The sequence below is a fragment of the Mus musculus genome, chromosome 10 (genome assembly GCF_000001635.26).
Source record: "Mus musculus strain C57BL/6J chromosome 10, GRCm38.p6 C57BL/6J".
In the NCBI taxonomy this organism is placed as follows: Eukaryota; Metazoa; Chordata; class Mammalia; order Rodentia; family Muridae; genus Mus; species Mus musculus.
This window is the reverse complement of record NC_000076.6, coordinates 76571507-76595755: the sequence shown is the minus strand read 5'-3', so window position 1 is coordinate 76595755 and position 24249 is coordinate 76571507. Positions and strand designations below refer to the sequence as shown.

Genomic DNA, 24249 nt, shown 5'->3' with positions numbered 1-24249 from the left:
GCTGCCAGGTCCCCAGTGTCTATGCCCAATAGGGCCTTACCCCAGGCAGGTACATCACTGGGTCTCTTTTTCACTCTAAGACGACACTTAGGCTATTTACATGCCCACCAGAATACATCATTCCCTGATCCCCAGCCCCAGGCCACCCTTCATGGAGACAGGTACTGCAAAATGTGCTACACTGTCTCTAATGAACATTTAGCATAGCCTCAACAGGGACTCCACTCTAGCCAGTGAATGTCCAGCTAAAATTGCCACCCTGTGATTGTGAACTGTCTCTCAAGCCTCCGATGGGGCAGGGTTATCTTAGACTGCCTCGTGGCTTCATTGAGACACTCATGGAAGGATAGGTGAATAATGGATTGTGGGACAAATGGCCATCAAAAGATAGTCTACTTCAATGTGGGTGCTCTGGGGTTGCTCATGTCCCAGGTATTCCACACTTATGCTCCTGGAAGCCACACATAGAACATAGAATAGGGTTTTCCAGGACAGGGGCTGTGCTGTGTTCAACCTCCATGACAAAGCATGGAACCCAGGGTCTGGAATATACCATCTTGGGTTACATTATGGCTCAGAGAGAATGGCTTACCTGGTATTCGTGAGACCCTAGCTTTTAACCTAGCACAGGAAGACAGGAGAAAAGACCAAAGAAGAACTAGAAGTCAGGCAGAAAGGTGGAATCTTGTGGGTTCTTAGACCTGGAAGACAGAAGGCCAGGTGTGAGGTGTGAGTAGGGCTGGAGCCCTCTGCCTGCATCATGGAGGGTTTATCCTCAGCCTCAGGCCTGGCTCCAAGTTAGCAATCTCCTTGTCTTTGGTGGCAGACAGTGTCACAGTAGTCTCCATGAGATGTTCTTTCTGTGTTTATCTGTCCAAATTGCCCCTTTTCCATTTTTTTTTTCAAAAATAGATAAATTTTTACTGAGCCTCTTAGTTTCCGACATGAGGCGATAGGAAAGACGGTGCTACTTTGCAGCATTTTACACAGATCTAGAGACATACTTTCAGCGCCCAGAGCTTAGGAGGACTTCTGATTCCCAGAAGTTGGATCAAGCACAGTGGTGTTGACTCTTTGGGTCTTCCCCCTGACTCTTCCCTTAATATAGTAGCAAGCTCTAACTAGTCCTCCGGGGATCTGGGCTGATTTTACCACTCTGTCTGATATTGTAGGTCCAAAGTCCTGCCATTCCAATCAATAGCAGCTAATTCCCCTTCAAAAGTGAGTTGTGTTGGTAGAATCTTGGCATCAAGTCGTCCTCTCCCTCTCTCCATTGCCCATTGTGGCTCACTCTCCAGCCCAGCCTTCCCCCCTCCCACATACACCCTGTGCCCTCCTGTTCACAGGCTCGCCATGCCAACATCTGATGGCCTCTGATAATGCTGCCTGCTCCAACCTAAAGACAAGGACCTGGTGTCTTTGAACTTGTTTGGATATTGGTATCAACACCAGCCACTTCCTGTGACATTCCTGTATGCACAGCAAACATCTCTCTCTCAGGGACCCACTGGCTGTATCTTCCCTTTTTAGATTTTTGCCTGTTGGTTGGACCTTTCCCATTTCTTTTGGTTTACCTTCATTAAGACATGCTTTTTCACCCGCTGAACATCGAATGCTTTGAATATACTCACAACGAATGCTTGCTTTAAAAAGATGTTTACAGGCTGTCATCACATGGTTCTCATTAGCATCCTTGGTTGCATTTTAATGTTTCCTAATACCAACAATTCCCAAGGAACGGATCTCAGTTGTGGTCCTGAAGAAACTAGGCAGTGTCCCTCTCGGACAGCTGTTCCCCAACCTATACCCACGAGGATTTGCTGCTGTCTCCCTGCTGCCTGCTTTCCTCCAAATTGCCCTTTTTAAAAAGGAAACTAATCTTATTGGGTTAGGTCTTTCTCTACTCTAGTAAAAATCTCTTTGCAATGAGTGACATTTGCAAAGAGCTTCTTTTCATGTAGGGCCATACTCTGAAGTATGGGGCTTTGGAGGTCAACACAAATAAGCATCCCTTCTATAAGACTCTGACAGCATGTCATGAGCTACTGGTTGACACTCCCCCTCTGCCATATACATTCATTAGTAATTCCAGGAGCGGGGAATGTGGGAGGACATGGAGAACTCTCTCCATTCACAGGAGTTTAGAGCACAGGGCTATGACAGCGACCTCTCAGATGAAATGAACATCCTTCACTATGTCACAAGTCCCTGCAGCAGCCCCAGAGTGGTATGAAAGCCAGTCTTGAAGAAGGGACTTCTCATACATCAGTGATGTGGGAGAGGGGTCCATCTGCAGTCATTCCATACCACAATTGCTACCAAAGCACCTCCACTAGCATCCCCTATCCCATATGCCCATACCACAGTCCCCTGGAAAACAGCCCTTTATCAGCATCAACCATCACACCCTTACCAACATTCTCCCTGCATCTCCTTACCAACACTCTCCTGTCAACACTGCCTGACAGCCATGTACTCGTTAACATCTCATGAGATCTACCAAACATCGCTACATTAATATACTTCCATCAGTGTCCATAGTCCTATATTCTCAACCATATCTGTTGCAAACAGCTCCAAACCAAAGTTCCTTCACCATTGTGCTCCTACCAGTAACCTCTCACAACTGTCCTGTCACCAGATCTCCTCACCATAGCACCCACCTCTCTCTCTCTCTCTCTCTCTCTCTCTCTCTCTCTCTCTCTCTTTCTCTCCTCCACAAGCCTAATGATACCACTGCCTCTGGACAGCAGCAATCTACTTCCCCCACACCAGCATCCCCTCCCACTGTCCCTCCTCAAATTCTCCCCATCAGCAGCATGTCTTTACCATGCCTCTACCAATTTCTCTTCATGCCCTTCCCCTTACCATCACTTTCCTTCAACTCACTTCATCCCCCTTGGCATCTGCCAATCATGGCTTTCCAATCACCACCTTTCCCTCAGTACCGCCCCCTTACTGAGTTCCCCCCACCCCAGTCCCCTCATCAGAATCATCTCACTACTTTCCCTCATCAGGATCCACTCCCACCTTCCCTTCACCAATATCATCACTCATATTCCCCCCAAGAGAACCCCTCACAAATAGGACCAAACCGCCTTACTCTTGCTGTTGTGGTCCTTCCAGTGTCCCCTTGCTTATGGGCCTTTAGACCTCTATGATACTGGCTTGGGTCATGAGTTCAAGGATATGTGCAGTAACAAAATAGGTAATAACCTGTCCCAACCCACCCCCCAAATGCACACAAGAACATTTTCAGATGCTCCAAGGATGCTGGCTATACCATACTAGACTTCTCCCCACTACAGTGTGGACAGCCAATCTCCCACCCTGCTTTGGGGTCATCATAGCTATTGCTCTAGTTAGTTTTCCTTCCTCTGATAAAACAGGGACAAAAAGCAACTCTGGAAGGAAATAACATGCTTGGCTTACACTTCCACGTCACAATCCATCATCAAGGGAAGTTGGAACAGGAACTCAGTCAGAAACTGAAGCAGAGGCCATAGAAGAATGCTGCTTCCTGGCTCCCTCCCTCTGGCTCATGCCCAGACAGCTTTCTTATATAACCCAGGACCACCTGCCTAGGATTAGCACTGCCCACAGTGGTCAGAGTCTTCCCACATCAATTAACAATCAAGGGGACAATTCCCCACAGATTCAGCCACAGGCCAATCTGATCTGGGCAGTCACTCAACTGAGACTCCCTCTTCCCAGATGACTCTTGGTTGTAGACAAACTAAGTAGGATGTCTCTTCCTGAAAATGATAACATGCCTTGCCACTCTGCCTACATGTTCCTGCAATAGACATACTGGAGGGAAGAGTTTTAATCCAACCTTCTCTGCCATCCTGCAGCCTCTCTGGGTTGCTATTCTATTTCTGGGTCACGGTGTTGGGGATATGGCTAGGGTTGGGACCTAAGTTCAGTAGGGGAATCAGAGTCTCCTCTCTGCCTGAGGAAGAGATCAAGGAAGCTGTGCCCTGGAGAGAGAAGTCTTCTGAGCCACTTTGTGTGGCTCTTTTATGTGAAGTGCAAAGCCCAGGCTAGGCTGGGATTGGGTACTAACCTCCTCAACCCTCAATGTCCCTGGACCTTAGGAGAAGAATGCAGGGTCCTCATCTGTCTGCTTCCTCTCAAGACAGCCCCAACCCTGTGTGGGACCCACATGTGAGACTAGCAGCTCAGGCAGCCATGAGAGATTCCATGGGGCACAGCAGTATACCAATGGCCTCTGTACTGGCTGGTTTTGTGTCAACTTGACACAAGTTGCGGTTATCACAGAGAAAGAAGCTTCAGTTGAGGAAAGGCCTCCATGAGATCCAGCTGTAAGACATTTTCTCAATTAGTGATCAAGGGGGAAAGGCCCCTTGTGGGTGGTGCCAAACCTTGGCTGGTAGTCTTGGGTTCTATAAGAAAGCAGACTGAGCAAGCAAGCAAGCCAGTAAGGAACATCCCTCCATGGCCTCTGCATCAGCTCCTGCTTCCTGACCTGCTTGAATTCCAGTCCTGACTTCCTTTGGTGATGAACAGCAGTGTGAATAGCGTAAGCTGAATAAACCCTTTCCTCCCCAACTTGCTTCTTGGTCATGATGTTTGCGCAGGAATAGAAACCCTGACTAAGACAGCCTCCGTGGTCCTCTCCCATCTGCAAGCACTGCCATTGCATGGTTCTGCATATTGACTGTGGAAGGCTTCCCCCACAAAGCTCTGAGCCAATGACCTTCACTACTGAAGTTTCATGGAATCCTAAGCTCCAGAAAGGAGCAACCCCCCTGTGCTGGTACCACATCGGCTTTTTTCAGCCTAGTCCTTCCAAAGCTAGGGTCCTGTACCTCCACTCTACAGGCATGAGTTCAGGGACTCAAGACTTACACACACACACACACACACACACACACACACACACACACACACACACTCGTCCTCTGAGACTCAACTTGCTACTGTAAAGGACAGAGAATGAGCCCTGAGAGATGCTTAAGCAAACGCTCTTCGGAGGGCAATAGGGGCAAACCCATTGAGTCACAGTGGTCATCTTTGTCCTGTCTCCAGTAGAAGCACTGGCATTTTTTTATACACAAATTGGCCAGAGCCCCTTACCGTTACTGGCCCGGCCCTTCCAAGCACCTTGTTAAGTACAGTCTATTTTGTATGAACTTCCTGCACTGAAGGATTCCACCCCTTAGCCTGCAACGCATGTGAAATGTCTGCTTGCGTGGCTTCCCCCGGTTGACGATGTCCCCTTCCCAGAAACAAATGGCTTAAATTTCCGGATAGCCCATCTGTCTTTAAAAGGCATTTAGATTCCCTGCCTCACTTAGGAAGAATGTGCCACACGCTGTTTGCTTTTTATAGCCCGTGTTAATGAGTACAACCATATTTGGGAGAGCTTTTCATGGACTGGGACACCCGAAAGTCATTGGGATGGTTTATTAGTAATAGGGACTAGAGAGAAAGGAAGTGACGAACACGACCTCTGAGGATGGAGGATGGGGTGAGCCCCCTTAAAGGTGGCATGGAAGGTAGACGTAGACTGTCTGGTGAAGGAAGAGAATGCCCTCACAGTCCTTAGAAACCAGACATCTCTGTTCCTTGCTACATGGCTGTGCTGGTGAATTGTATGTCAACTTGACACACAAACTAGAGTCATCGGAAAGGAGGGAACCTCAATTGAGAAGATGCCTCCATAAGATCTGGCTGTAAGGCATTGTCTTAATCAGTGATTGATGGGGCAGGGCCCAGCCCTTTGTGGGTGGGGCTACCCCTAGGCTGGTGGTCCTGGATTTTTATAAGAAAGCAGGCTGAGCAAGCTATGAAGAGCAAGGCAGCAAGCAGTATCCCTCCATAGCCCATGTATCAGCTCCTGCCTCCAGGTTCCTGCCCTGTTTGAGTTTCTGTCCTGACTTCCTTTAATGATGAACAGCAATGTGGAAGCGTAAGGCAAATAAGCCCTTTCCTCCTCAACTTGCTTTTTTGCTCATGGTGTTGCATCACAGTAATGGTAATCCTAACTCAGAATCCAGTGCTCAGAGTATACCAGTGCTGGATGCATCCCCCATAAATCCTACATCTGGGATCTCTGGGGCTGGGGCTTCTAATTCATTGCTCACAGATCAACAGGTTCCCTGGCCATCCTCCCAATTGCAGTCTCAGTCCTTGACTATGGGCCCCAAACCCAAGCACACCAGAAAAACTTGTGTTCAGAATTTACCAGAAACCATGGATAACAGAGGGTATCAGGATACCACCACCAATCAGGCCCTACCATACCCTACCCCAAACCCCCTCCGTTGCATCTTCTGATCCTGCATAGACAGCTGTGCATTGAGCCCCAACCTGGCCCTGATGGTGTCATGGCTGACTCTTCCCCCCCAAGCAAGGCTTGGGCCACTTAAGATAGGTAAGGAATACTGGAAGTTGGACCATTCACTGGAGCGGTCTCTTCACTCCTTTCGGGCTTCTAGGCTACCCAGCACCAGCGCAGCCTGAGTCTTGGCTTCCTGCAGAAGGCTGGAGATTCGATGGTGTGTCTGACAGACAAAAAGGGATATGTCACCCTACAACTTCCATGCTTGCTTCTCCTGACAAAGTAATCCCAGGTTCACACTGCCCCCGCTCCATGACATAACCACCTCACAGTGACTAGGGACATCTTGGACAGCTACTCCTGGATTTCTCAGTGTGGGTAGGAGCTCTGAGGATAGCCACAACCATTGACACTCCATAGACTTCTATCCAAGTTTGTTTGTTTTGGGGGGTTTTGTTTGTTTGTTTGTTTGTTTGTTTGTTTGTTTTTGCTTCTCCTCAGACTGCAAAGGGTAGAGCTGTGTCCATAAGACTCAAAGGAACAGGACTTACGTGGTTCATACTATCTTAAGTCAATCAGGGAGGAGCTGGACCCAAAAGATATCCAATTGCTAGCATCCCATATAAGAACTGAGCCCTTAAAAAGGTGTTTTTGAAATATCCATGAGTCAGATGCTTAAGAATGGGACAAGGACCACTTGTGTCTGCTGATTGACAGGGACTTCCTTCAAAGCAATAGAAATGCCTTGAAACTTGCTAGAGTGATGGCTATATACTATTATGGAAGTGCAAAAAACTCTACTTTGTTGTATACTTTAAAATTGCAATTTGTGTGCTCCACGGAATTTACCTCAATACTACAATAAAATTGTCACGTGACTGTTATGAACGCTGAGATTCAGTTCATTTCTTAAAGTTATTGTTTTTCCAGTCCCTAGGTGTTGGTGTTGGGGGGGGGGGGAAGAAGGGGTGCCAACCTGAAGTGGTCAAATTTCAGTTCTACATAGAACAGGGAATGTCATGTGGGCATTGGGGCACTATCTAACAACTCTTAGCCAAGCTGGACCTATGGGAAAGAGAATATCAAAGTATTCCATCAGGCATCTGGTCACTCTGTCCCCATGGTCCTTGGATGGATGAATGGATGGATAGATAGATAGACAGACAGACAGATAGATAAACAGATAGCAAGGGCCTGTTCCTTCAGGTGACTAATAAGAGTCAACCATGCCCACAGTAGACATGGAAGATCCCTGGGTGGAGCCTGGCATCACATCTGCCCACCTTCTCTTTAAATACATCATCCGTCATGTCCTTCAGGTTGATGAGCACGTTGAAGTACGCACCAAACACACCTGTCTCCAAGGCTTTGGCTGCCACCTGAAGAGACATCAGACAAAGAGGCTGGTTCTGGACCCACAGTGCCTCCGAACCCTTTGAAAGTCTCACCCCTCGTGTCAAGACTGAGCAAGCTGACCCCTCCTACAGATTGCCCTACAGGCAAGGACTCCATGCAGACCTTCATGTTCTATACCATCAGACCTGACCCTATCCACAGAGATCAGGCTAACCGTGGTCATTGTGGCCTGAGACCTGAACCTGAAAAAGGAATCCTCTACAAATTTGAAGATACAGCTGCGGGAGGCCTGAGGAAACTGTGAAGGTGGGGCGTATGCTCTAAAAGCTGTCAACCCCTCTAAACTTGCCCTCGGGAGCTGTCTGTCCGAAAAGTAGGGCCACTCCCAGGATAGAGGATCATTTCTCTAGGACCTCAGAACTAAATGCTGAAATACCTTGCAAACTGTAGGGTTTCTGGGTTAGCTACAGGAGTCATAGTGTATGGCTTTGTTTTGTCCCATCCCCCACACTGGACATAGTTGAGTGATGTCTACTTCTGTGGACTGCCCCAGGTACTCCCCAGTATGGAGGGATAAGGGTGTTCTGTCTTCAACTGGACATTGACCAAGACTGTGAGTGTTGACTGTTGACTCCCTGGCACCACCATCTTACCTGCAGGTCAGACAAGCAGGACAGGTTCCCACAGTGGGCCAGCTCCTGCAGCGCTGGCCATAGCTGGGACACAGTCTCGGCCAGTTTCAGTGGCACAGCGACTGCCTGTCTCAGCCCCTCCTGCAGAGCGCATGCACGCCTAGAACCCAGGCAGTGATGTGTGAGTTAGGGAGACAGAATACATTCTGTGCCAGCTCCTTAGACACTGAGACCCATGGCCCAGAGGGTCCAGCAGGGATGCCTGGCCAATGCAGTGTGCTTACCTGTCTCTCTCTTCAGGCGTGTTCTTGGGCAGCTTTATTGCCTCCTATAGGGGGTGGGGGGAAAGATCGAGCGGCCATAAGGGGCTGTGTGTCCCCTGGCCATGCTGGAATGGCAGCTCTGACAGCTGATGGCCACATGGGCAGCATTTACCCACAGCCTCCAGCATGGGCGTTTCCCCACAGCATGTACATCGTGTGCTACAGGCCAAAGGCAAGGATGCATTCGTTGGGGATGATGTTTCTGTTGGTGTCTGTGATTTGTGGGCCTGGGCACCAGGGTCTGGGTGTCATAAGCCCACCTGGCTGCCTGGAGGAGACAGGTGTGTGGCATTCTCTGGGAACCTTGTTTCTAGGAAAAGATGCCAAGATCCTTTAAAGATCCCCAATAAAGGCCCCCAAATTCTTCCCAGCATTCATCCACAGTACCAGGCTCTTCTGGTGCAAATTCCAATTTAAAATGATGCTAACAACTTTGTCACTCACAGGAGTGACGCTGGTGCTAAAGCCCTGAGACCTTCACTGCTGTGGTGCCAATATCTCTTGCCCTGGTCATCGGTAGACTTGGCCTTTCTTCTGAACGGCTACAGGTATGGTTTGTAGTGTCACAGGAAGGGATTCTGTGCATGACAAATGCTTTAAACCCAAGCCTCCCACACAGTCCCCTTCCATCTTGCAGGATGGGACAGGATGGGGGCAGCTGACTAGGTACAGCCATTATTGTTCCTATTTATACAGATCACCAGGAAGCCATTATCAGTGGCCCTTCTGTCAGCCATGGCTGACAGCAGAGGCTAAGCAGACACAGTGTCCCCAGCTAGCTTGTCACTATGTCACAGTACACCTCTCCTCCTGCGTGGGGAATGTGGTACTCAAGCTGGCTTCTTGTCTGCCATGACCTTCCTCTGACAGCCCACCTGTCAGCTCTGTTTCCCAACTTATTATGAGTTTTATTATGTTTTTCTTTTTCTTTTTTTGCTTTTTTTAATTGTTTTGATTTTGATGAGAAAGATATCTAACATTTTGCTTCTAGAAATTTCTTCCATATATTGTGGCTCTTTCCTCATTTGTTTATTTATTTCCAAAAAAAAAAAAAAAAAAAAAAAGAAAGAAAAAGAAAATCCATCTTCTTGCTGCTCACAAGGGATTTACACAAACTTCATTTCATATTATTTCATATCATCTTGTGTGCTTTTGACGTTTATTGACTCTGTTCCTTATTGGCTTTCAATCAACTTTCATTTAGCTGACTTTAATAGTTGGCTTTCTGAGTATTCATCTTATTTCTTACTTTTAATTTGTAATGTGAGAGCTGTCTCTGAATTTCTAATATTTGTATCAAAACTTATTTCTCTTTAAAGTCTCTCTCTGTGTGCTTACATCTCTGTTTGTGTCTCTCTGTCTCTATGTGTCTCTGTCACTCAGTTCTTATCTCTCCATTTCTACCTCCACCTCTGTGTCTCTGTTTATGTACATCTCTGTTTCTGTGTGTTTATCACTGTGTGTGGCAGTCTCTGGCTCTGTCTCTGTCTCTGTCTCTCTCTCTCTCCCTGTCTGTCTCTCTCTTTGGTTTTGGTTTTAGTTTTTGGTTTTTGGAGACAGGGTTTCTCTGTGTAGCCCTGGCTGTCCTGGAACTCACTCTGTAGACCAGACTGGCCTCGAACTCAGAAATTCGTCTGCCTCTGCCTCCCAAGTGCTGGGATCAAAGGTGTGTGCCACCACACCGGTACTCTGTATCTCTTTATGTGTGTGTCTCTGTCTCTGTATCTCTCTATGTCGGTCTGGATATGTGTATCTTCCGCTTCTAAGCATGTCTTTCATCTTTTCAGAGTCAGGCCCTGGATCCTCACCACGTCCTCTGATCTGCTCACAGCCTGTCATTATTTCTCAAGATGGTTTTTCCACCTCCAGACTCCCCTTATGTTTCCTATTATCCACAAGGCTGAGGGATTCTTTCCAGTCTAAGGCTCTAGTCTCCAAGTTTGTTCTATGACCTCCTTGGAGCTCTGGCCTACTGAGGTTGTCGGGACAGTCAGGACAGGGGGTGGGGCAGCCCCTGCAGCTTGCCCCTTACCAGAGTACAGTGCCAGCCTCCATTGTGGGCCAGATAATCTACAGGCAGTAGGCTTCCTTCCTGCAGGTCTTAGAATCTAGGGTTCAGCTGTCACACATCGCTGGCCTGAAAGCCAAGATTCTGGCTGGCCAGCCTATGAGAAGCATTTGAGCATGCACTCAAGGCTACCAGCCTCTATCCCTCTAGGATCCCCAATTCCAGGGTCCTCCCACTCTGGGGTTCTACCCTCCAAAGCTTCATTCTCTGGGACAATGTCCATGCTCTCCAGGACTGGACCCTCAAGCTTGCAGAAAGTAGGGGCTCCTAAGATAGAGGCAGATCATGACACCTCCCCAGTGCCCCTGGCCTCTGGTTGCAGATTTGCAGGCTACTGTGGCTAGCCAGCCTAGGCCTGGTAGTTCTGCGCACTCACCAAACAGGCAGCAAACGCCCGGGCATCAGCATCCACCAATGAAGTCAGCTGGGCAGAGGCTGCGTGGAAGGGTGGGATCAGGCGTCGCATTGTGGAATCCAAGTGATCAAACTGGCGCCGGCCATAGGTCATCTGGCCCACCATAGAAGCCAGGGCTGCACCCTGATAAGGGGAAAGATGGGAGGGGGGGGTGGCAGAACCTAGCCAAGGGACTGCCCTGTCCTTCAGCGAGGAACAAGTGCAGGGAGATGAACTGTAGAGTCTCGGCCTGCAGGGTCCCCCACTACGGAGTCCCCCAACCTGATTCCTGCCCTCCAGGATCTCCTACTCTGCCCCCGCAAGCCCCACCCCATCCTGGGTCCTGCCTTCTATAGCTCCTCCCTCAGGTGCTCACCAGAGCTGCTACCGCTGCTGCTACAGAACCTCCTCCTGGGGCAGCAGAGCGGGCTCCCACCTCCCGAACAAAACCGCGCAGTGAGGTGTCCAACAGGCTCTGTTCTGGTCCACTATCGGGGACTAGGTACCTACCCAGTGGGAGAGACTTAAAGAAGGGGAGACAGACACTCTTACCCCGAGCCCCGAGCTAAGAGCCAGGAGAGAAGAGATGCAGACAGGCAGAAAGGGGCGGGACTGAAGCATGCGGGTTTGGGGCTGTGGGGTGGAGGGATCAGGCATCAGGCATGAGGACTTGAGGTATGGGGACCAGAGATGTGAAGATAAGGACGAAGTAGAAGATGTGGGAAGAGAGATAAAGCAAGTAAAGAACGGGCAGGAAGGGAACAGAGTGGAGGATTTGGGGCGGAGACATGAGGAGGCCTCACTCGATGATCCGTTCCTTTGGGTCGAAGGGTGCCAGCGAATCCAGGCCCAGCCGGTTCACCACCTGGAGAGCGGGCATCCCACCTTAGCCCACTGCTTAGCTTTGCTTCACCTTGACAAGTTTTGCCCACACTCCCTTCCCAGGAACCTAACCAATTTGCTTCCTGCCAGGTTGAGATACACACAGAAACACCCCATGTTTCCAGGGAAAACAAGGGAGAGAAAAGGTCTCCTACTCTTCCCTCCTAAGGAGCCTCCAAGGCCATGGGAGGGACAGGGGCCAGCTAAGTCCTCTTCTTGGGACAAGAGTCTAACTCTTCTACATATGTATCTGGAGAGGGTGAGTGGGTGGAGGAGCACCCTCATAGAGGCAAAGGGGAGGATGGGATGGAGGGGGTTGTGGAGGGGTAACTGGGAAGGGGATATCATTGAAATGTAAATGAATAAAATGATTAATAAAATAAATAAATACATAAGTAAATAAAAAGAAATTTATTTTAAAAAAATCTGACTCAGAATCTAACAGAATCTCACAGTCAGAGATAGTCAGAGACAGTCAGGGACAGTCAGAGACAGTCAGGGACAGCTTTGATTACCTCAACATAAATAGGAGGAAAACTGTCCCTTTTAAGATTAGAATTCATCCCAACAAAGACTATTTGGCCCTCTATGAAGCCATACAACAGTGTCAGCATGCCTCACGTTCTAATAGCAGGACGGGGACACCACCCCCCCAAAAGGTGGTTATAGAAATGGATAAGGGATGTCACCCGAGAGTTGGGACACAGAATTTGAAAACAGTGGATAAAACAAGTTCCCCGGAAATACATCCCCACCCCCAAGCAGATCCCAGGTTCACTGAATTGAGCAAAGGTGTCATAGATTAGCAGGGATGCTTCCAAAGAGAGTCACTCGAAGATGGGACCAGGGGAGGTATATGCCTGGGACATGCTCACAGTCATCTATTGGATGGAACACAGGGCCCCCAGTGGAGGAGCTAGAGAAAGTACCCAAGGAGTTAGAGGGGTCTGCAACCCTATAGGTGGAACAACAATATAAACTAACCAGTACCCCCCAGAGCTCGTGTCTATAGCTGCATATGTAGCAGAAGATGGCCTAGTCGGCCATCATTGGGAAGAGAGGACCCTTGGTCATGCAAACTTTATATAACCCAGTACAGGGGAATGCCAGGGCCAAGAAGTGGGAGTGGGTGGGTAGGGGGGGGGGTATAGGGGACTTTCGGGATAGCATTTGAAATGTAAATGAAGAAAATACCTAATAAAAAATTGAAAAAAAAAAGACATATGTATCTAAATCTGAAAACTGTCAGGAATAGCGGTATAAGGAACCTTCCAGCAGACGTGGCTACTCACAGGAGCAGTCAGCCCAGGATTTAGGAAGCAGAGAACATAACGTTTATATAGTACAAGTCACAAAGGAAGCTGGGGCAATGTTCTTCTAAATGGACAATGAAAATGGAAACTCTTCTAATCACAAGTCTAGGGCTGGCAGCAGAACTTGGTCAATGAAGTGCTTGCCACTCAAGCGCAGAACCTTGAGTAAGATCCCCAGGACCCATATCAGAAGTAAATAAATAGAGAAAGAAAGAAAGAAAGAAAGAAAGAAAGAAAGAAAGAAAGAAAGAAAGAAAGAAAGAGGGGAGGGGAGGGGGGAGGGAGAGGGAGAGGGAGAGGGAGAGGGAGAGGGAGAGGGAGAGGGAGAGGGAGAGGGAGAGGGAGAGGGAGAGGGAGAGGGGAGGGGGGGAGGGGAGGGAGGAAGAGGAGAGGAGAGGAGAGGAGAGGAGAGGAGAGGAGAGGAGAGGAGAGGAGAGGAGAGGAGAGGAGAGGGGGAGGGGGAGGGGGAGGGGGAGGGGGAGGGGAGGGGGAGGGGGAGGGGGAGGGGAGGGGGAGAGGGAGAGGGAGAGAAGAGAAGAGAAGAGAAGAGAAGAGAAGAAGAGAAGAAAAACGTAAAAGCCTGTCATGGTGGCAAGGACATCACTTATAATTCCAGTGCCAGGGAAGTGGAGACAGGAGGCCTAGCCTACTTAGTGAGTTCCAGTCAGTGAAAGACCATGTCACACGCATGCATGCACGAAAGTGCGCACACATGCACATGCAGGTTTGGGATTTGGGGTGGGCCTTTCTGGAACTATCAGCTTACTCCTAGAACAGCTCCTACAGCCTCCAGTCCTCCCTTGACATCTCTCTCCACAGCTGCCCCCCAAAAATAGCATGGCCCACCAGCCGTATCCGATGCTCCTCCTCCAGAACAAACAGCTTCTCCTTGTCACAGTAGAAGGCTGCGGCATCCAGTAAGGCCTTCAGAGGCACCAGGCCCACCAGCTGCGAGCCCACCACTGGGAGATTCAGCTCCTGTGAGACAAAGGTGAGATCAGTGCCTCCGGGTGTGTCAGAAGAGTGTGGGATGCATGGTCTTACCCACCTGAGCCTCTCTGCGGGCCTCCTCAAACACTGTGTGCAGAGCTGTGACCTCAAAGTCCAGGAGGTTTGTGGACACCTGAGCCAGGTTCTTCTCTTCCAGGTACCAACCGATGCCCTGGACCTTTTTCAGACGTCCAGGCTACAAAGAGATGCATCCCCAGACGTAGGCTAAGAATCTCATCTCTGGCTGGCCCCTGCTGCCCAGCTTCCTTTGTGACTTGTGTTTCCTAGCCAGATGAGTCAGGCAAGGTGACCCCAGCTAGCTGGGTTGACACTGTGGCTCTCCCTGCTCTTTCTATCTTCCTTGGTCTGGCTAGAGAGATGAGGCAAAACCTCACCTACCACATGAAAACTGAGGCCCCAAAGGCCAGTTTTGGTGCCACTCTGTGACCACATCATGTTCTAGAGACCTAGGAATGCTGATGTCAGAGGCCCCGGGGAGTCCCAACTCCACTATGGTACATCTCCCACCCACTTGCTATATCAGTCTCTCTGATCCACTCTCTTTGATGACCTAAAGCAGGAACTCTGACCTTGCCTTTGGAAGAAAGGAAGGTCACTATTCTTTACTTTGGGCTTATAGATAGCCGATGCTGCAGGAAGCCAGGCTCCTGAACCCTCCCTGCTTGCTAAGATTGGAGATTGGGTCAGATGGGACGAGGGGGGTCCCCCCACCTTTCACCAGGTATATCTGTGTCCCCTGTGTCTGATACGGACTCTGGGGAAGGGATGCTCAGGCTAGCTGATGAGTTCTATGCAGACCTGGTGCAGACAGAGGCATTGTGTGGTGGGTCGGGGTGGGGTCTGGGGGATAACTTATTGCATCTAAAAGGACATGGGGATGTGGAGATTTCTGGGGCTGCTAGGCAGCTGTCTACACAGAAGCCTGACCCTGTCTGCTTCTGTGGAAATGTCTGCTAAAAACAAGGGCTTCTGGGACTGGAGAGATGGCTCAGTGGATAAGAGCACTTGCTGCATTTCTAGAGGACCTGGGCTGGATTCCCAGCATCCACATGGTGGCTTATAATCATAGATGACTCAAGGGACACAGTATAATTTCTGCCACACATGCAGGCCAAACACAAATAAATATTTGTTAAGGAGCTCCTCAAGTTGAAACAGTGAACTCTGATCCTGAGACCACACACACACACACACACACACACACACACACACACACACACACACAAAGGTAAACAATCTTCCCACGGGATTCCGAGGAAGATCCCTGGAGGGATGAGACAGCAAACTGGAAACCACCCACCTGGTCTTTCCCTCGGCCCTGCTCCCGCAGGTTAAGAGCAATACGGTGGGCCTGCTCCTTGGTGCTTAGCAGGTTGATATTGAATGCAATGAGGAACTTCCGTGCACCCGTGACAGTAGCACCCCAACTGGGGACAAAGGAGCTAGGGCCAAAGTCTGGCACCCACTCGGCCTGTTTGAGCTGTGGAAACATTTACCTGGGGGTGAGGAGGAGGGGCCCTGTACCTACCCACTCTCCCCAGGGGGGAAATGGCAGGGAGGCCACCCTCTCACACCCAGCCATGTATGTGGGGGAGCACCTTCTCAGGCAGGGCCTCATACTCTCCAGCCCGGATGGCTGGCAGGGTCTGACGACTGGGCGTCTGAGCTGCCTCACCATAGAGATACACTGCAAAGAAACCCAACGGGTGCTTAGCTGGGTAGAATTCAGTACTCTGAATCCCACAGGGACCCAGGCAAGGTGGCTCCTTCTAGCTTCAGCTGGGGGTAGGTCTTCTTTGGCTTTACTCACTAGGGAGCTCCACCTTCTCCATACTCTTGGAATGGGCATTGCAATTCAGATGCCTCTGGCTTACCCAAAACCAGTACTGCTGTAGAGCACATACTTACAGGAGTTAAGGTAGGATGTGTGGGGAACGCTGATGGAATACTCTCAGGTCTCTGTTTTAAAATGTTTTGGGGGAGCTGGCAAGATGGCTCAGTGGTAAAAGCACTGACTGCTCTTCTGAAGGTCCTGAGTTCAAATCCCAGCAACCACATGGTGGCTCACAACTACCCCTAATGAGGCCTGATGCCCTCTTCTGGTGTGTCTGAAGACAGCTACAGTGTACTTATGTACATACAATAATAACTAAATCTTTGGGCCTGAGCGAGCAGGGCCAACTGGAGCGAGCAGGGTTGACCAGAGTGAGCAGGGATCCTAAAATTCAATCCCCGGCAACCACATGAAGGCTCACAACCATCTGTACAGCTACAGTGTACTCATATACATAAAATAAATAAATAAATCGTAAAAATGCTTTTTGACTGTGTGATAAACCTGTCCTCGGAGGAGAAAAGACAGAGCTTGCTGTACATGTGGGGCCTGGCCTCGATGTTAGCTTGTGTTTATGGCAGCAACAGGACCTGGCTGGACCCCATCTATGCTGCTGTGTGGACTGCCTACTTTGGTGTCTCCCCACAAGACTGTGCTATGCAGTCTGTGTCTAATTTGTCCTATAGATCATTTTCTTGATCTAGCTAGTTTCCCAAAATACCCTCCACCATTTTTCACATATGTATAGTGTACAATTGTGTATGCCTATTCCTGCCTTTGTGAAGACTCATGAACACATGTACATATGAATGTAGAGACCCAAGGTTGACGTCGGGGATAATCCTTGATCATTCTCCAACTCTATTCACTGGGGTGGGTCTCTCACCCTGGTATGTAAGGCTAGTCTTGCTTACTAAATTCTTCTGTCTCTTCAGGTTGTCATTACAAGTGGTTCACCACACCCATCTGGCACTTATGGAGGTTCCTGGACATCTGACCTCTGGTCCTCATGCTTGAGTGGCAAACAGTGAAACCACTGAACCAACCCCCCAGCCCCCCAATTCTTTCTGTTTGACAAGGCATGGGTTTTTTACCCTCCAGACTCAGCAAGCTAAACTGCTTCATCACATGGTCACACAATGTCCAGCAAGCAGAACCGGACATGCCGCCTATGCTCTGCTGTGGTTGTGACTCCTTGTCTAAGAAAGAGGGCTGGTAATGGGGTTTCTTTCTTGGTAATAATCTGCATTATTTTTGTTTTGTTTTATTGAGATAGGATATCTCTCTGTAGCCCAGACTGTCCTGAAACTATGGAGCAAGCTGGCCTTGAACTCACAGAGATCTACTTGCCTCTGCTTCCTTAGCACTGGGGTCAAAGGTATGTGTGCAGCATCATGCTAGGCGTGATCTGCACTCTTAAAAGGTGTGGCACGCAGAGAACTAGAGAGCGTGTCGGAGACTGGAATCCGGAGGTGCACCAACATCAGTCCTCCCAGGACACTCACCTGGTACATTAAGTTCCTCTGCCAGCCGCTGCCCAAATGCCTTGGCACAGAGCACACACTCTTCCATGCTGACGCCCCTCACCGGGATGAAGGGACACACATCCAGAGCGCCCATTCGAGGGTGCTCACCTGCGGAAAAGGGGGCGGGGCTGTCATCCTTACAGCTGACCACAGTAACCATAGAGAGCAGCCAGCCTCAAGTGGTTGGCAGTAGCAACTGCTCCCAGGGTGGCTATCAGGGATGCCACAGTATGTGGCTGGCAAGAGAAGGAATATATATATATGTATATGCATATGTATATATGTGTATATGTATATATATGCATATATGTGTAGGTATATATATATGTGTGTGTGTGTGTATATATATATATGTATATATATATATCCCTTAAAAAAAAGAATCACAAGGGCTGGCGAGATGGCTCAGCCGATAAGAGCACTGACTGCTCTTCCAAAGGTCCTGAGTTCAAATTCCAGCAACCACATGGTGGCTCACAACCACTCGTAATGAGATCTGACGCCCTCTTCTGGTGCATCTAAAGACAGCTATAGTGCACTTATATATAATAATAAATAAATCTTTGGACCGGAGCGAGCAGGGACTGAGCGAGTTGGGCTGACCGGAACCAGCGGTGTTGACCGGAGTGAGCAGAGGTCCTAAAAATTCAATTCCCAACAACCACATGAAGGCTCACAACCATTTGTACAGCTACAGTGTACTCACATACATAAAATAAATAAATAAATAAATAAATAAATAAATAAATAAATAAATAAATAAATAAATCTTTTTTTAACATGCAAAAGGATCACAAAACCTTAGTGAGACCTTGCCAGGCTGAACGTATCAGGCCTTGGAATGCCTCCGCCTCCCGTGGTAGCAGAGCATCCGCTCCACATCCAGAACATTGTGCCTGGCTCCTCTTAACCTTGACAAACCTGTTATCTACTCCTTACTGCGACCTCTGAAAGCTGCTCCCAGAGAACAGACAGAGGTCATGGCCTTTTGCCAGGCTCCGTGTGTCCACTAACCTTTGGCTCTACCCACTCCCCACCCCACCCCCACCCCACCCCCGCCACTGTGTTTGCTTTAGAGGCAGTTGACACATTTGCTTCCCAGCTCTTTGTCCTCTTCTGGCTCCCCCAGGCCTTAGTCTAGTCAAGACCTTGGGATGAGGAGCCCCTGTAGATGATCATAGAACCACTGGATCCAAAAAGAGAGGTAGCCACTCTAGAGGGCAGCTGATCTCCATAGCCTATGTCCTAAGGCTGTCTCCCTGCCTTCCCCCCAACCTGTTCCTGGGAATAGATACCAAGGCCACGCTTGACTTACACCGCATGGCCATGCATGCCCTGGGCCTGCCCCTCAACCAGAACGCCTTGTCACCAGCTCAGCCTGGAAGCTGAACCACAAGAGCCCGGGCTCAGCCTGAGCTGCCTCACCCTTGTGCTTGCTCATGTCGATGAGCTGTGAGGCCGTACGCGCAGCATGGAGGGCCCCCTCTACGACACACTCTGGCTGCCCCACGAAAGTGTAGACAGTGCGGTTGGTGGAGGGTCCGGCATCGACGTCCAACAGCACACAGCCTGGGGTCTGGGAGATGGCTCGAGAGATGGCATCAATCACCTGGAGAGAGAGGCCCGACACCGTGCCTCAGTCCCCACTTGGAAAGGCTGTAAACCCACACCCGCGTGTGATCTCAAGCAGGTAGTTTGGCCAGTTCCCCCAAAGAGCTGACCTTCATTCAGTCCAAGAACCCACATGGCACAACAAGGAAGGCCCCCCATGGGAGTGGCCATGATCACCCCAGGTTGAGGTTGGCCCAAAAAAATAAATAATGGGCCTTTTGCCAACACCCAGATACTCAGAGAAGGTGGACGGAGTCACATCCTTCTGGTGGGGACAGCCAGGGTAGGGACAGTCTGCTAATATGAGAGGTCAAAACTGGGGCCCAGAGCCCAAACCCTATCATGAGGACTGCTCTGTGCCTCAGTTTTTCCATCATGTAAGGGGGTTGATAATAGTGCCTGCCTCTCAAGGCTTCAGGGGTGAGGAAGGAGTTAATATATATGTGGGGGGTGACCTTTCCTGTGACCTCTGCCCTCTGCATCTCTCTATTCAGGGTACTTCGTTTTCAGGTAGGAACACTGCAGTCAAAGGATTCACTAGGCCCCTACCAGGAGCACTCCAAAATCCCCAGGCCCCCTGCCATTCCTCCAGAGTGTTCCAGAGCTGACAGAAATGGTTCCTGAGAGGGATCCAACAGGGCTGTGGCCCTGCCTGTTCTGGGAAGGCAATCTTCTCCCACACCAAACTCACTCCCTTCCTGGGACCAGAGCACCCACACAGCCCTGGAAGGAACCTCACCTCCTGGTTGTTCCCCTCTGAGAAGTTGGGGACACATTCCACCAACTGAGACATGGCCAGCACCTGAGTCCAGAGGTTCCTCTCAAGAGGCTGTAGAGGGACACAGAGTGACAACTCTCTGATGGCCCTGGGGCCTTTATACCTCCCCACAGTTAGTTTCTTATTAACCAGGGACAGTGCGATGGGAGCTGAAGAATGCAGGGGTGCTCTCTGGGATGAGCTTGACAAAAAGCACATGAACAGCGTCAGAGGGGCACAGGCCGAGGACCCCAGGAGGCCTAGAGGGACAAAGTTCAGGCTAGGGCATCAAGCCAACTTGAGCTCAAGGCCCAGCTTGGGCCAGGGTTGCCTCTTGACCATCCAGGTGACCCTGTATTGCCCTCAGAGTGTGGCCTTTCTGGAAGAGGCCCCATGGGACTTCTGGCTTAGTAACTCTTCATGTCGGGCCTGGTCCTCAGGGAGGTGGGGGAGGAGAAGCCATGTGTGAAGCCCAGCATAAAGCCTGGTCCTCCCCAGAAGTCGGCTTAGCTCAGAGAGGCAGGAGAGAGCATGGGGTGGGAGCAAGAATGTGTTTGACCATGGGGATTTATGTATGAGTGTTTGTGTGTACAGTTCATGGGTTAGATGTACATATGGGTGAACTGAGTAGGTGAGTGTGTGTATGTGTACGTGAGTGTATACAAGGGCATATGGGAATATGTAGGGGTTGGTGTGAATACACATGAGGGTGCTAATGTGTATATATGTGGGCCTGAGGTTTTCCACGGAGATCTCTGGCCAGGCCTGGTGCGAGGTTTCCTGCGAAGGGAAGCGAATGCAGGCAGGGAGGGGAAGTCACTTGCCCGCTTCTGCTGCACTGTCGGTCAATCAGCTCCACCTCCGTCTCTGCCATGCTGTAATTCCATGCCGCCCTGCACTAAGTCGGGTCGGGCTGGGCAGACAAGAAGCTGACTAGCCAGTGAGGAGTGTGGCAGGGCCTCAGGTGGCTCTTCAGGAGAACAGATCTCTCGCCAAGTGTTACAGCTCTTAGGACAAAGGCTCGGGTGGCGGAGTAGTTCTCGCACATCTTTATTCCCTGGAACGGACTTATATACAGTTTTGGGGATGATTTGGGGTTTTGACAGCAGGTACTTCTCATTGGCTTGGACTGAGAGTTTGGGGAAACCTTATTTGCATGTGGGAGGGCTTGGTGCAGCTACTACTTGATGGATGCCCATACCTCTCTGCAGGGGGCTGTGGGAGGCTGTAGCTACATGACAGGAGCCAGGTGCCCAGGAGGCATGGCCGAACTCCTGCCATCCCATGCAGGTGGAAATCTCCGCCCTCTGGGGCTCCGGGGTTCCAGACCTATGCTCAACTGGGGACCAGGTTATCTGTGCATAGCCCACCACCCCACACATATATAAGTAGATGTTAGACTATATGCACTGTGGGGCTGATGGCATGTGTATGGATGCTGGCATTTGCAAGTGGATGGATGTTAATGTGTGCATCAACCATAATGTAGGAAAGATGGATGCTGATGTGGACAAACCTATGATGTGTATGCGTCCTTGCTGTTCTGTTGTTATGATAAAAAGCTCTTACCAAAAGCAACCTGGGGAAGGAAAGGGTTTATTTGATCTTATACTTGTAGATCCCAATCCATTGGGAATAGTTCTATCTGTAATAGACTGAGCCCTCCTACAGCAATCAATAAAATCAAGCCAATTCCTGGCGCTGGAGAAATGGCTCAAATAGTTAAGAGGGTTCAATTCTCAACACCCACACGGCAGCTTACAACCATCTGTAACTCTAGTTCCAGAGGATCTGACACCCTTTCCTGGCCTCTGTGGGTGCAGGCATGCATATGGCCCACATACGTACATACAGGCAAAATAGGCACACACATAAATCTAAAAAAACAAACTTAAGACAATTCCCCACAGACATGGCCACAAACCAATCTGATCTGGACAATCACTCAATTGAGGTTCTCTTTTCCAAGGGGACTTTAGGTTATGCCAAGGCAATAATAAAAACTAACCAGCATAATGTATATGTTGTTGTATTATTAGTATGTGTGCAGTGTTAGTGTTAGCGTGTGTGGCATTGGGAGGAGTGTTAATGTATGATGTTAATGTTTGTGTATATATATATATAAGTTGAGTGAGCATATGTTTGCATTGATGCTGCATGAACATATGGGTATTGGGGTGGGTGTAGGTGTGAGTGTACCCACAGTAATCGGTGTGAGAGTCTAGCAGGTAATGCTGTTGTGTATGATGTTGCTGTGTAGTACTGAGCTCCCCAGGGCAGGCAGGTGAAGAATTCTAGAGCCAAAACTCCTTAAAATTGATAGCCCCAGTTGCATGAGAATGGCAAGATCAAGATCATGGCCCCAACTCCCAGATGCCTTCATCCAATTCTTACTAATTCTAGGTAGAGGCAGATGTATCCCTTCTGTATGTGATCCACAGATCTAATGACAGTCCTGGACACACATGAACATCCCTGTCCTAGAGATGGCTCCCTTCCCAGGTGTCCTCATTACCCACATACTTCACAGAGATGTCCCCTATTCAAAGCTTTTGGGGTATCAGAGTACCAAGATATAGCTCCCCATAGCATCGCTGGGCCCAGGTGAAGAGATTCATGTGGACATAGAGACTCAGTCTTCCTTGTGGCCAGCTGGAAAGACAGAAGAACCATTGAAGGTATCACAAAGTTGAACAACTGGAAGTGAAGTGCTGGACCCAGGCACAAATGCAGAGCAGATATCCAGGAGTCCGTAGATAAATGATGAATTGTCCATGTAGAAGGATCCCAAGTCATTCTTGCAGGCATCAAGCCCTGGGCAGGTATCGCATGACTCCACCACTCTAATGCGGGACATGGTCATAGGTAACCAGTCCTACAACCTGTACTCATCTCCAAGGGACTTGGCCAAATTATATCACTATCAAAGTTTGCCTCAAACACACACACACACACACACACACACTACACACACACACACATCCTTCACCACTGCCCTATCGCTTTCCATGCAGGGACACTCTCGAACTTTCCAAACAGCACACCAAACAAGTCCCTAATCTCTAGTTACACTTCCAAGCCTGGGCCCACTCTGTGCACAGAGGACAGTCAAGTGGACACACCACAGCCTGGGACCATGCAGAGCTGAGCTCAAGCACTGGTGTATGACACCCATACACCAGTGTCCTCTGGGCTTGAGTTTGGAATGTTCCCAAAAGGCTCCTTATTGCAAGCTTGGTCCCAACAATAGCAATGTTAAGAGAAAGGGCTTTGGGATCATGATTGGATCCTGAGGACTCTGATCTCTTGGACGGATTAGGCTATTGATGAGTTCTTATTGAACTGTGGGGGTCAGGGCTGGTTGGAAGAGGTAAATCACTAGGAGTGAGTTTGCCCTTGATCAGGGTATAATTGTCCCATGTCTGTGTTCTTTCTTTGTTTCCTGGACACTGAAATGAGCAGCTTGCCAGGATATCTCGCTCCATCATAGGCCCAGAAACAACGGAGCCAGCCAAGCATGGCCTGAAACCTCTGCATGTGAGCTAAGTAAATCCTTCCTCACTAAACTCACTTTCTCAGATGTTTTGCCATAGAGACAGAAAGCTACAGAGACTCACAGTCAAGTCCAAGAGCCCGATTCTTCAGAGCCTGAAGCCTGGGATCCAAGTCACCCTGTCCCTCCCACTCCCAGGGTTACTTTTTTTTTTTTACTTGTGCTAATTTTCTGTTTATTCTTTTATGACACTGTGACATCTTGGGTGCCTTGCTAGTTAGAAAAAACAATCTTTCCACTGTGAGTTAGCAACTCCTGGTATATAAACACATGTCTGTTATGCAAAAGAACCAACTCAAAACCTACTTCTTCAACTCTCTCCAAGTCAAGGGTCTCTGCCCTCCAAACCACACAGGGCAAGACACTTGGTCAGTAGAGGCACAATCTATCATAGTCCAAGCCTGTGGAAGTTAAACACTCCTATTCTTGTTCATGATTATCTACCCTCCTCCCCCTTATCCTCCTTCCCTCCCTCCTCCTCCCCCCCTCATCCTCCCTCTTCCCCTCTTCCTCTTGCCCTCCCTCCCTCCCTCCTCCCCCTCCTCTTCCCCCTCCTTCCCCTCCCCCTCCTTCCCCTCCTCTTCCCCCTCCTCCTCTTCCTCCTCCTCCTCTTCCCCCTCCTCCCCCTCCTCTCCTCCTCTCCTCCTCCCCCTCCTCTCCTCCTCCCCCCTTTCCTCTCCCT

General features: G+C 49.5%; 1 protein-coding gene across 3 annotated transcripts; it reads right to left on the bottom strand.

The window, feature by feature from the left end:
- Nucleotides 1-5417: 5417 nt before the first annotated feature.
- On the bottom strand, nucleotides 5418-20108 carry Ftcd (formiminotransferase cyclodeaminase). Of its 3 annotated transcripts, none has more exons than NM_080845.2 (14): nucleotides 19997-20108; nucleotides 19072-19255; nucleotides 17626-17754; nucleotides 15885-15973; nucleotides 15587-15766; nucleotides 14324-14461; nucleotides 14122-14253; nucleotides 11884-11945; nucleotides 11457-11586; nucleotides 11063-11224; nucleotides 8580-8623; nucleotides 8317-8455; nucleotides 7591-7686; nucleotides 5418-6530 (listed from the first exon to the last, which is right to left on the bottom strand). In NM_080845.2, the coding sequence occupies exons 1-14, from the start codon at nucleotides 20048-20050 to the stop codon at nucleotides 6444-6446; spliced, it is 1626 nt and encodes a 541-aa protein (NP_543121.1). In that variant the 5' UTR covers nucleotides 20051-20108; the 3' UTR covers nucleotides 5418-6443. The 3 variants fall into 3 exon arrangements, with proteins under 3 accessions (NP_543121.1, XP_006513278.1, XP_006513279.1); XM_006513215.3 differs by lacking the exon at nucleotides 19997-20108 and adding an exon at nucleotides 19368-19409 and having other exon boundaries at nucleotides 6195-6530; XM_006513216.3 differs by lacking the exon at nucleotides 15885-15973 and having other exon boundaries at nucleotides 6195-6530; nucleotides 19997-20094.
- Between the last annotated feature and the right edge of the window lie 4141 nt (nucleotides 20109-24249).

Excerpts from the sequence above, each read along its gene's own strand:
- Ftcd (NM_080845.2), bottom strand. The coding sequence starts at position 20,050 with ATGTCTCAGTTGGTGGAATGTGTCCCCAACTTCTCAGAGGGGAACAAC. Across the intron at positions 15,767-15,884 it reads ATGAGGCCCTGCCTGAGAAG|CTCAAACAGGCCGAGTGGGT; the intron begins GTGCTCCCCCAC and ends ATGTTTCCACAG. Across the intron at positions 6,531-7,590 it reads ATGATGTATTTAAAGAGAAG|ACACACCATCGAATCTCCAG; the intron begins GTGGGCAGATGT and ends TTTGTCTGTCAG.